The sequence below is a fragment of the Epinephelus moara genome, chromosome 2 (genome assembly GCF_006386435.1).
Source record: "Epinephelus moara isolate mb chromosome 2, YSFRI_EMoa_1.0, whole genome shotgun sequence".
Classification (NCBI taxonomy): Eukaryota; Metazoa; Chordata; class Actinopteri; order Perciformes; family Serranidae; genus Epinephelus; species Epinephelus moara.
The window spans coordinates 10,862,063-10,874,418 of record NC_065507.1 but is presented as its reverse complement, the minus strand read 5'-3'; the positions used below and the strand labels follow the sequence as shown (position 1 = coordinate 10,874,418).

General features: G+C 41.5%; 1 protein-coding gene across 12 annotated transcripts in view; it reads right to left on the bottom strand.

Annotated features, from left to right (window-relative positions):
- Window positions 1-12,356, bottom strand: part of kirrel3b (kirre like nephrin family adhesion molecule 3b) — a 193,524-nt gene that overhangs the window by 46,798 nt on the left and 134,370 nt on the right. For 7 of the 12 annotated variants that reach the window (XM_050072023.1, XM_050072031.1, XM_050072099.1 and 4 more), the window contains 2 exons: window positions 10,539-10,708; window positions 520-670 (listed from right to left, as the gene is read on the bottom strand). In XM_050072023.1, coding sequence (XP_049927980.1) covers window positions 520-670; window positions 10,539-10,708 — 321 coding nt within the window. The remainder of the gene's footprint in view (window positions 1-519; window positions 671-10,538; window positions 10,709-12,356) is intronic. The other 5 variants (XM_050072042.1, XM_050072114.1, XM_050072062.1 and 2 more) reach the window with 1 other exon arrangement.

The following is a 12,356-nucleotide window of genomic DNA, read 5'->3' as shown; positions in this document are numbered from 1 at the left end:
TGTGCATGCTCTCATCGAAAAGATTGATGGCATGAGCAAGGAAATAAAAGAGGTGGAGACAGTGTGCATAGCGCCACAGCAGGCAGGTAGCTGGACCAAAAAAGACAGTCCCATTCATTTCAGATGGACAGCTCCTTTTGATATTTCATTAAAAAAAAGAAAAAAAAAACGAAAGAAAAAAGAAAAAGTGATGCATCATCAATCCATCCACCCACCTACATGGTATGAAAGCAAAATGGAAACCAATTATAAATATCCATCAGAGCCTAAAATGAATCCTAGATGTTTACAGTGTGTTAGTCACGTATGCCTGTCAGACAGTTTCACGCCTCTACATGTGAGAAATACCTCAAATACTGAGCAATGCATGTCACACAAAGAGTTTTTCCCCCCATCTGCACTGATCGCTAACCAAGGGACTTCAAAAAACAATAACTTAAACAAGAAAGCGTAAAAGTGAAGGGGGAGACAGTGAAAGCAATAAAAAGGGAGACGGAAAGGGAGAAGTGGTACGCTTACGTTGGATGTCGATTGTGACACTGGTCTCCTTGCCATTGGGGATGGCCTTGTTGGAGGCCTTGCAGATGATCTGCTGACCCGTCTCGATGTTGGAAGGCGATAGGTAGAGCGTGCTCACGGTGCTCTCTCTCCTGCCATCCCGGAGCAAGGTCTGCAAAGAGTGAAGCAAAGTTAAGGAAAGTTAAAAGTGACGGCGCTGATAATTGCAGATGTAATGTTTCAGGTCTCTAAATCGACGCCATGTGGTTGGTTGGTTGGTCTGATGGATCGCCATGCTTTAATATTTAATTTTTTATAATTAATAAACAGAATCTCCAGTTGTTGTGATTTTGGGTGGTAAAAAAAGTCAAGTCAGAGACATATTTGATTGTATCGTCATTGGCTCAAAATGAAGCTGGGATCCTAAACAGTTTAAATGATATACAAACAGAGAGGAGAGAAAGAACAAACGGTTCACCAGATAAGTTTTGATGGAGGAGGTATAAAAGTGGAACAACAAAAAAAAAAAAAAACCCAACAAAACAGCAGCAAAGTCATGAATACACACATCTTGTCCCTTGGGAGACCACAGGCAAACCCTCAGAACGCTCCAGCCTGTAGTTTTACTGCAAAGCTGATTGAAATGAAAAAATAAAAAAGTAGAAATATGTTTTTTGAGCCTCTTTTGTGTGTCTGGAGAGCTGCGCTCTAGTGCATGGCTTGTCATACTCCACAAAGGAAATCAATCTTCTTTTCAGCGCTCATCCTCTGAGCCCTACATTGTGGAAGCCATCTGGAATCGGTTGGTAGCGCTCAGTAGCTCTCACTCTCCCCAAAACGCTCTGGGGAGGGCTCCGGGAGTCTATGTTAACCAGTGCGGGGCAGAACAAAGTCACTGACTAGAACAAATTGCGTGGGCAACGGGGCACAGTGTGGTCAGCCACAAAGTCAAGATGCATTTCCTTGCCATCTCTTTAGAGGAGGCTCACTGTTGCTTTGTGTCTTTGAAGAAAAGAGCGCCCTGCTATAGCGAAGTACATCAAACATTTTCTTAACATAGAAGCAGAACTGCTGTGTTGACCAGAGGGAGCTCACAGTGGGCTTGCTTTACTGCACTGCTACCTTTGGATTAGCCTCACACATGTATGGATTGTTCATGGATATTTCCTTTACTTAGATTCTAATAGCAAACCACACAGCAAGAAAAATATTCACGTCACACCTCAACGTCTATACGAAATTTCAGTCTGCAAACCTATACTTCTCCAAATGTTATGGCCATTTACTTACATACAATAGGTTCACTGAGCTCTACAGAGGCACAAAAGGTAAACGCAGCCAGGTACATTACTGTATATTTAAAGTGTTCTCACAAAGTTTAAGAAAGCTTAGCAGCATATGGTATATTTCAACCTCGTAATCACTACCCATTAATCATTAGCTGAGCCAAACTGTGGTTCGTTGTCAGTGTGCAAACCAGTGGTAATTATCTTCTCATTTCTCTCCTTTAATGTAAGGCATTCTTTTTAATAAAAGTGTAATCTAACTATGGTTGCCTCTCTAAAGCATACTGTATTCTGAATAATATAATTATACTGTCATTGAACTTGTAAAATCAGACGCCGAGACATTTAAAAAGAAATCTTTTTTATCTAACCACTTTATAGTTCAAGTACCTAAAGGTACCTCTTAAGTCACAGCAGAATGTCTGTAGTATTGGAGTGAGGATAAAGATTTTTTTTTCCTCCCGTGTATTAATAAGCATTTTATAAGTAGACGGATATTATAGATGCCATCCATGTTCCTGTGAAGTCCATTTGTATGTGAAGAACCATGAGATGAAATTCATAGCTGTGCGTGAGTCACTTCTAAAGCAGAGCGCATTAGCTGTCAGACGTGGGATATGTCAATGTAATATCCTTTCTGACACAATCAGGATTGTTTCCCTCGTCGCTCTGGACCTGTCTGAAGTCATTAATCTTAAGAAGGGGGTTAGCTGGCTGCTGCATTGAATTCAACACCATGCCACATTACAAATTGATAAATTTTCATATCACTGCCTGGAGCCTGTGTGAAGAATACTCTTAAAATTAACTATGCTGGGAAAGGGAAGGCAAAAGTAACAAGATTGAGATGGAAAGAGCAGGGTTTTTTTCCCCAGGAATAATTAAAGCTGCATCAGGTGATTTTTGACCACTACAGGGTAAAGGAGACGGAGAAACACACAGCAATGAGCCAAACTATTGCCTATCAAGTTGATTCATGCTAACATTAGCAGAAACAGGGGTACCTCACCGGCTCTCTGTCTTTTGGACAACCTTTTTGGCTTTTAGTCTTGGTTTGGGCCATGCATCTCTCTGCCAGCTACCACATTTTGCATTTTGTTGAGGGGGTTCACTTATTGTCAGTGTGGCTTTTATTGTTAGATAGACTGTCTTCTACCACAACATAACAACAGCTAACCTGGCTTGACTTAAAGCTGTAACTGCCGTGCCAAATGTTAATTAAACAAGAAGGTGACCTGTCAGTAAAGGACCAGACAGTGGCTTCAAAAAGCCTATCCATCCGGATTATCTACTAATTAAAAAAACGGCTGAACCAAATGGATTATCTACTAAATAAAACTTGATGTACTGCCAGCCGAGCTAATTCACTGTGTTTACCTCTGTTCTGCCTACAGGCCTATTTTAACGCTGCTGGTAATCTTTTAAATGTTTAAAATGCCCATAATGTATACACCAGAACTACTACAACATTTTAATATTAAAGTCCTTTATCAGGCAGACTTTTTGTTAGATTGTTTAAGGATGTTAAGTGATCATAAAAGACAATGGATTCACCACAAACATTCACATTTTTATTTCAATTTTTGAAGCATTTTGATTATTATAGATGTGCTAAATGACAGTATCTACTTTTTGAATTATTCTTTTAAAGGCAAAGTAAGAACTAAATTGCAAAATTGGACTACATTAAAGTGGATGTTGTACATCAGAATCGGGGACTTGTGTCAGGAGCGTCATCAAGAACATATCATATTTGTGACCGATTATCACATTATGCTTGGTAGCAGCACTCGTGAATTTTGGTGAATTGCCCACTAGTATTGTAGGTGTTGCTGAGAAGTCAATTTATGGTCAAGGTTCTAACTAGATAGTCTAAAGGGGTCCATGTCATTGGTTCGACAGCCCATTGGTTCGACATCCCATTAGTCCGACTGTCCGCGGTGCTGAACGGCTCGAGGCGGGCGTATGGTGCGCCACGACCGGCTTGAGGCGGAGCAGGCTCACGGCTTATGTGTTTGTCACTTTCTTTTTCATTTTAACCCACACCATGATCTTTTCCTGACCCTAACCAAGTGGTTTTTGTGCCTAAACCTAACCAGACCTTAACCACAGGGCATCATGATGATTTCGGAACGGACTTCGGAACAATGAGTTTAATATGGTCGGAACAATGGGATGTCGAACCAATGGGCTGTCGAACCAATGGGCTGTCGAACCAATGGGCAGTTCCCAGTCTAAAGTACTATTCGGACGGGAGTAGTTTTACATAGGGATGTGGACTAATTACAGTTTACCACAGGATGTCTGTAATATAAATGTCCGATTTGCACGGGACAAGAAATCTCCGAAATTCGATTAGCAATATGGATTTATATTAGGCCTACCTAACACAACCAGAAGTCTCGTGGCTCTTAAAAGTGCTTTCTTCTCGACCTTTCTGATTGGTCTCCCATGTAGGGCTATGCGATCATTAGAAGAATGTACACTATCACGACTGCCGACAACACTGGATGCTTCATGCGCCTTCATCATCGAAAAAACACGGAAAACTAGTTGCAAGCACGGAAAAAAGGATCTCGTTCGCACGCGATTAATATTACCCGAGGTATTTTCTTCAGACCGTTTTACAGAAGGTAAAAGTCGACGTAATGTTTACTGACATTATCTGTAATGATTACAGCCATGGCGTGTTCGGACGGGACTAAAATCCTTGGTAATAATTACTTTACCCCACGTCTCCATGTTAAACTAATCCCGTCCATATAGGGTTTAAGGGTTTCCTGTGGACAAGGCTAGCTACCATACATTAAATCTGCACGTGATCAGAAAAATACTCTGCTAATGGAGTCAGTTAAGAGTTAACACTTGCAAATAACAGACTAGCAACCATGAAGTCACCATATCATGGAAGCTCTTGCAAATATTACAAGCATATTATATAAACAGAATAGCCTCTCTCCACTGGCTGCCTGTAAAGTTCAGAATTGTTTTTAAGGTTCTCCTGTTTGTTAACAACATGGTCTGGCCCCATCCTACATTGCAGACCTTCTAACCCCTTTTTCTACCCCAGGTCAGCTCACCTGAGGGACCTGGGAGTAGAATAAGGGGTTAGAAGGTCGGGCTGTCCTACGCTCCAGTTTCAAACTCAGGTTTGATTGTACCTTTGCTGTGCCTGCCCCCAAAACTGGAACAGCATCCCCCTCCCAATCAGGTCTGCTCCCTTTATTAACTCTGTTAAGTCCAGGCTCAAAACCTACTTTTAATCATTAGTGTTTGAGTTCCCCTGATGTGGCCTGGTCTTGATGATTGTCTGACACCCATTTTAAAATGTCATAACTTGATTAAATGGGCTTTGGTGGTTATAAGTATCATAGATATGGGTTAAAAGGTCCTGCTACACTGACTAGTCTGTTACGAATGCTGTTATCACCCATTACATGCTCTATAGCATCAAGAGCAGTGTTGTTAGGTTTCACTTTCATTTCAACAATGTGGTTAGGTTTAGGAAAGACATCGTGGTTGAGTTACACAGGTCAAGTAGTGTCTCTGGAATTTCTCAATTATGGGATCAATAGAGGTGTATCTTATCTTAAGTAGGTGACATAAGCACTAGGTGTGAGTCACCTATGTCATGTGACATAGGCTACTTCACATGACATATGTCTCATACTTAAAATGACTCACCAGTAACTTTTGCTTTCACACTGAAACATGAACCGTAGTCTCCTGGGTAAGTCCTGCATTTGTTCCTTTCACCATCCTGACTGACATCCCTACACAGCAGTACTCGCTTGCTATACCACCGACACGTCAGCTGACCTCCCCCATTGTCACAGAACAAATACGTGGCAGTTTAATGTGTTGATAACACACCAGTCTGCATCAGGGGATCCTACTAACCCATATCTATGATGCTGATAACCACTACTAACACACATTTAAGTGAGCGATAACATTTGAACCTGGTGATTCTGACAGTTATAGGGGATGTAGATGTAGGAAGCCTTCCTCAGGGACGGGGCCAAATTTACCAAGTGAGCAATAAGCTAATAATACACACATCATTAATATTCTGCTAACCCATCCAACACGCCTTTGAATTAATATCAAATTAATCTCTGGGTTATATTTAATCAGCCATTTCAAACAAGGGTTCTTTCACTAAAACGGATGATTGCTTTAACATTGTACTTTATGTTTATGCAGAAGTGAAAATATGGCATTTTTTTAAACCCTGGTCACTGAGATGAAATAGGTTTCTTTTGTTTAACTTAACGGACTATTCACCTCAATAAGATCATTTCAAAGGTCCTTCAAAGCAATTAATTGAAGAGATCTATATTTCAGATCACACTTTTAATTTTCATCCTGAATGAATTAGGTTAATTAGCTTGCCGAAATCATACGAGATCTTTAAAAACTAGCACAATGACTTAAATTAATGTTGAAAGTAAAGAGCCCTTTGACTTGATATCATTCTCCACTGCTGGGAAAACTATACCTGTCTCATAATGAATAAAAGTTGACTTGTTTAATGCGCACTCAGATTTTAATAGGTTATTTTATTTGTAAGTATTTTCCCACCCTATTACTCAATGGGTGTGACGATTAAAATGCAATAAAGTGTTCCAATTACACACACACAAATAACCTCCCATGAAGGATGGGGGGGAAATAATGACACAGGTAGGCAGAGGAAGCAGCTGCTTTGAACACTTATAGGAAAGAGGGGTGGGGAAAAAAAGAGAAGACCTAGGAATGGAAAATGGATAATTATTTTTTCTGCTGAAAATGATATCCATCAACGGCAGCAGCTTCATGTACTTTAGCAATTTTACCTGATATTAAACAGCAACACCATTTTACTGCAAAGCTGAGAGGGGTATACAATAAAAAAGCACTATTCTGCTCTTGCCAGCAAGAAGAGCTCATAAAAATGTCATTATTTTTCATTTTTTTAAGCCTCCTAACACGGAGATAACTCCCCAGTCTCCTGCTCACCTCTCAGCATGCCACCAGAGCATTCAGAGAAAAAAAATGTAGCACACTGGGGAGGGAAATGCATCATGTTTTTCAAATGATTTGTTGTACCATTCCAGTGTAAAAGTATCACAGAGCAAGTGTGCACACCTCCGAACCACAGCTCAGACCTGGGGGCTGCTTATTCCAAACAGTCCTTTGCTGTTTGCCACTGAGCGGCTCCACTGGAGCAGATGGGAGATGAGTGTTTGTGGGAAGAGAGAACATTATTCATTAATTTCGTCTGCCCACATTTTCACAGCCAGTCTTGATATTTGAACCATTCACCTTGCTGTGACAAGCTTCTGCCACTTCATTATTTGGGGAGCCCCCTCCATCATGCACTGAAGTTCTGCTTTTTTTGAAAGCTACCCTCACTAATGATACAAACTGCATCGATTCGGTGACTTTCTCATATGATAAAACGGACACACATTTTTGCTAAGCGATAGCTTTAATCATACACTTTCTCTTTAACCACTGGTCCAGTAAATAGTTTTCTAAGAGGTCATAGAGATGAGCTTTTGGAGGCCTTAGTGGAAAATTATCTTTGGGTCAGAACTATCATTAGATATGACACCATCAGGAAAGCCATTTCTGTGAATCCTCCACCACATCTGCTCACATTAGTCCTCTTGATCGGCGGGATATGAGGAGACCATCAGAGCAGATGATTATGCTTACAAAATGTCGCCCCTACTGCTCTTCGGACCCCCCAAAAAAAGAAAATATCTCCTCATCTCCTTTTAATCGAACCCATTGCTTTTTAATGGTAGGCAATAGAGATAAGAGGGGAGAGGGACATACTCGAGCTCAGAGGAGACATGTGAGCATCCATCAGCTACCAGCACAGAATGTCCTCATATCTGCCTTTGCTCTGAGAGGAAGTGAAGGCAGGAAACGCACTCTCCGCCCACCATTAGCGAGCGGCACCTCAAGCAATCACTTTATTCAAATCGGCCTGGTGCCGTACCCCAGTCCAATCAATGGCATTTATCTGCTCTTTGAAAAAAGCCGATAATGGGATGAGGCAGAGTAGGGAGCGAGGGAAGGCGGGGGAGGTGTTAGTGCTCTAAAGTGCCTGGTCTCTTTATGTCCTTTGTTTAAATGGAAATAGAACATGGCAGTGTTGATTGCATGATTAGCCTAAAGGGTTAGTGTCATTCAAGAGTCTATGGGTTCAGGTGATCATGCCACCATGCTGCTGTGTGAACAGTGGCTATTGTGTGCCACAGCATCAAAAGTGGGAACACGATCTGTCAGCGAGAATCATACTTCGCCCTGAAAAGGTTCAGGCAGATTCCAGCACTGAAATGACAAAGTAGATTTTCTAACAGGTTGGGAAGATGAAGAGAGACAAACGCCACTGAAGGAGGAGATCAAAACAACAGTGAGAAGCGTAAAGTCACTGATAGTTCCCCGATCTCACCATCTGCTTGTCTGAGTTGATTTGTATACCGGAAAAAAAAAAAGGCCAGCCATCATTTTTGGAATCAAAACACAACCTGGATTTTCAAGGGTTTTCATTTCAAAAAGCAGTCTGGGTGCTGAGGCAAACGCCCACCAATGACTCAGACAGTCACTCTGAAACATCTCATGGGTGTTTAGCACTTTCGCAGTAGTTATTTACAGCAGAGCAAGACATGCAGAAACAAAGACTGTCCTCCCCCCCAAACACAACAACATAGCTCGTTTGTGCAACAACTTATCACAACCCATATTTACGTTTACTGATAGACGGTGACCTCTAGTGGCCGTAGTAATTATGACGGCAGCAAAGAAGGAAGACTTTATATCAAGAGCGACATGTCCGCATGGGGAGGAGGTTGGGGTGGTCAGATCGGTCAAACAAACACAGGACTTAGATCCAGAGGACCACTGTTTGTGTCCTGTGTGACACCAAAAGACAACGTTCAGTCGTTTTAGCTTTGATGTTATGTCACGCTATGTACTTAATGTCACATTATGTTCAGTATTTAATGTGACAATGTGACATGAAGTTGCATAACATAGTTATTTTACCCCAAACCTTGATTCTTTTCAAAAGCCTAGTTCACATTACACGATTTTCACCGCGATTTTGACGTCGCAGAGGATCTTGAGAGCCACCTTGGGTCAGAGGTGAGTCGGCAGATAGTCTGCCACAACGAGTCCTCATGTGTGAACAAGGCTACGAGCAAGTCGCCTCCTCGTCTGCGACTGGGACTGGATATCTGGCAGGAGGACGTAAGAAATGTGAGGAGGACAAGCCGCAGGGTTGCCAGGTCCACTTATTAGCCGCGACTTTCTCTTACTTGTCGCTTACAAATATTGGTAGTCAAGGGTTGCGTTTTTTTGGGCTTGTTTCTAAAGTGCTTATTTGGGCTTGCTCTCTTAACGTCACCTTCCTCTATATATATATCCGCCGCTTCTTTTGGGCTTGTCTCCATAGCCCTGGTTGCTTGTTTCTCTCCCAAGATCTGGCAACACTGACAAGCCGGCAAGCAACAACAACAATGGCGCATCCACAGGATTACGGGCAGCGCATTGTTTTTGGACACAGGCCCTGGAGGCAGATCTGATTCAACACTGGGAAGAATATCCATGCCTTTACGACGTGTCGTCTCCAAGTTAAAAAACGTAGTTTGGTGACATCACTGCATTATCTGGGGCTCTGTCGGCGAGGGCTTGGTGGAGAAATCTTGTGGTGTGCACACACAGGTCGTAACGCAGTTGGCGAAACTCCCGATGACAGAAACACATGTCGCTAGGTATGACCACTCAGAAGATTACGATAGTCTCTGTGACGCAAAATTGGGGTGAAAATCGTGTAGTGTGAACCAGACTTAACTCCAAACACTCTGGTAGGGGTGCGAACATAGGTCATATTAGAGCAGGGGTAAGCAACCTGCAGCTATGGAGCAGCATGTGACTCTTTAGCCCCTCTCCAGTTGTTTCCATTAGCTTTAGCCATGGATTTGAAAAAGAAAGGAACAGTCTCAGAGGGTAAAAAAAGCATTTAATAGTGCATGGACAGATTTGTCTGCTTTGATCACCAATGCTACAAACAAACAAAGTACTAAATAATCAATAAATAGTTCACTGCAGAGTAGCCACCTTGTGGTAAACATATTAATGAATGCTTATTCAGGCCAATTGGGTTTGTTGATAGGCTACTTTAGAGTTAATAGGCTGTGTTACCTTCATTTTAAGGCTCAAATATATCTTGCGGCTCCAAAAAGTTTTTTTTCTTTGGCCAAAAATTGCTCTTTTCACAGTAGAGGTTAACGACCCGTGTATTAGAGGGTAGGAACAAACAACCTATGTGGCTGTACTGATGGAGGACTTGTTGCAGCAATGTATAGTACTAGGTGTTTTCATACAGTCTAGAGCAGTGGTTCCCAACTGGTGGGTCATGGTCTTAAAATGGACTGCAGGGACTCGCAAACATGTAAAGTTTGTAAAGAACACAGTACAGTACATTTTTGGCACAGAGCTTTTATTTTGAAGTGCCATTTCCTGCTGTAAAGCGAATCACTAACAGACAGCTACCTGACAGAGACAGCAAACTAGCTCGACAACACGGCCAAATGCAAGCATGAATGTATTAAACTGTGTGGACCTTGAACTAATGACTAATGACCCCGTGGCTGGACCAGTTGGGAACCACTGGTCTAGAGAATGAAAACACACCCACCATGCAACCCTCACCCTTCATTCCACCCCCACACCCTTCAAACCTGGTATGACACACACCTCCATGCTTACCTTGGAGTACATGGCCCCATTAAGGACCTCTCCATTGCGGATCCAGATGATTGAGGCTGCCGGCTTGGCATTGTCAGCATGGCAGGTCAGATTGAGTGGGTCACCTGCCCTTAGGCTCACCACCGGCCCTCCACTGATGACTGGGTCCTCTGGGGGAACTGTAGATACAGACACAAGGAAAGAGACAGCATTAGCCACATGATAACCACATGATGATAAATGTAGACTATTAATAAAGTGCGTAGATGTGTAATTAAGTTATAAATCAATATGTAATGTGCATTATTTTTGATGATGGCACACTGGCATGTAATGACTTCACTGTTGTTGTTTTTCCACGCAATTATCAGTGGGATGTTTTCTGTTTCCGCAACATTGCAATACTGGCAGTTTGAACCACATAAGACAAAACTCATTTCAAACGGCACCTGCAAGGATTTGACTGCATGACACCCAATCTCACCACACAGTCAATTCCCATATAATGAGAGTGCTTATAAAGCCACCAAAGTTATTGTATATACATATTTTTTCCTAACAAAAAAAAAAAAACCTCTACAGTTACTCATTCAGGCAGGGTAATAACTTCACAGTAAGACACAGACTCATCCTATACTTAATCAAAAACTAGCATTACATGGTGCGGTTAGAGGCACGGAAAGCTTTACACAAGTCCCAGCATGACTCTCTAAATAACAATCAACTCTTCCATCAGTCAAAGCAGATGAGATTTACCCACTATACGTACAGTGCACGCAGAAATGTCAGCATTTAATGTAATACAGTCTGTGTATAATATGTATAACCCCCCTCAGATACACAGATGTGCAAAGGCTCCTCCATTCCCTCCTCTAAGCTTTGACAAATACAACAGAGACGAAAGCATCACAACAGCTATATGTGTCTCTCAATGGCACTGATCAAAGTCCTCTCCCTGTTTTACCCACGAGCTGATGTTTGTTTTTTCTTTCTTTCTTTCTCTCTCTCTCGTTCTTTTTTATAACTGAAACTCCAGTGAATTATTGATTGACCTGAGTGCTCATTACAATGCAGATCTGGGGCAAGATGAAATCAAAGGCTGCAGGCAGCTGCCATATTCCCCCTGCAAAAGCATAATGATTGGAAGGAAGGTTATTATGGGTTAGATTTATGCTGTCAAACAGCACTGTGATGAATGAAAGGAGATAAAATGTAATTGGGATACTGTTTTGTACATTTAATGACAATAAGTATAAAAGGGCTCTTTTATGGCAGACATAAATGAGAGCATATAGTGCCAGAAAAGTACGCTTCGGTATTCTATGCTGTTCACTCTGCACTGAAAATACTGACAGAAAATGTTTTCACTTTACATACCTCAACTTTTTTCTAAGTTGCTGCAAATTTGTTTTTAACATTATTAAACAACTTCATCTCAAACTTAGCTAAAGTTGTAATCATTCAAACTTTCATTAAATTTCATTAAATCAAAATGCATTTCTGCCTTATTACATTATTTATGGTTGGCATTTTTCAGAAATAGTAATCCAACGTATTTACATTCTGTAATTACCTTTTTATATGATTTTTTTTATTGTCACACACAAGGGATTCATATGAAATGATGCGGCACATAATTCAGTGTCACTATTTAAAATTTTATCAGCCTTTCTGCTCACTGTTCGCTCTCCTAATGCTGTATCAGAGCTGTATTAAGTTTGTCACAGAGGTCAGTGCTAACCGCAACCATTCATTAAAAATGTGTCCTGAAAATGAGACATGGACATTTGTTTTGTGGAAAACTACTTGCCCGAGCGCAGCAGTAAC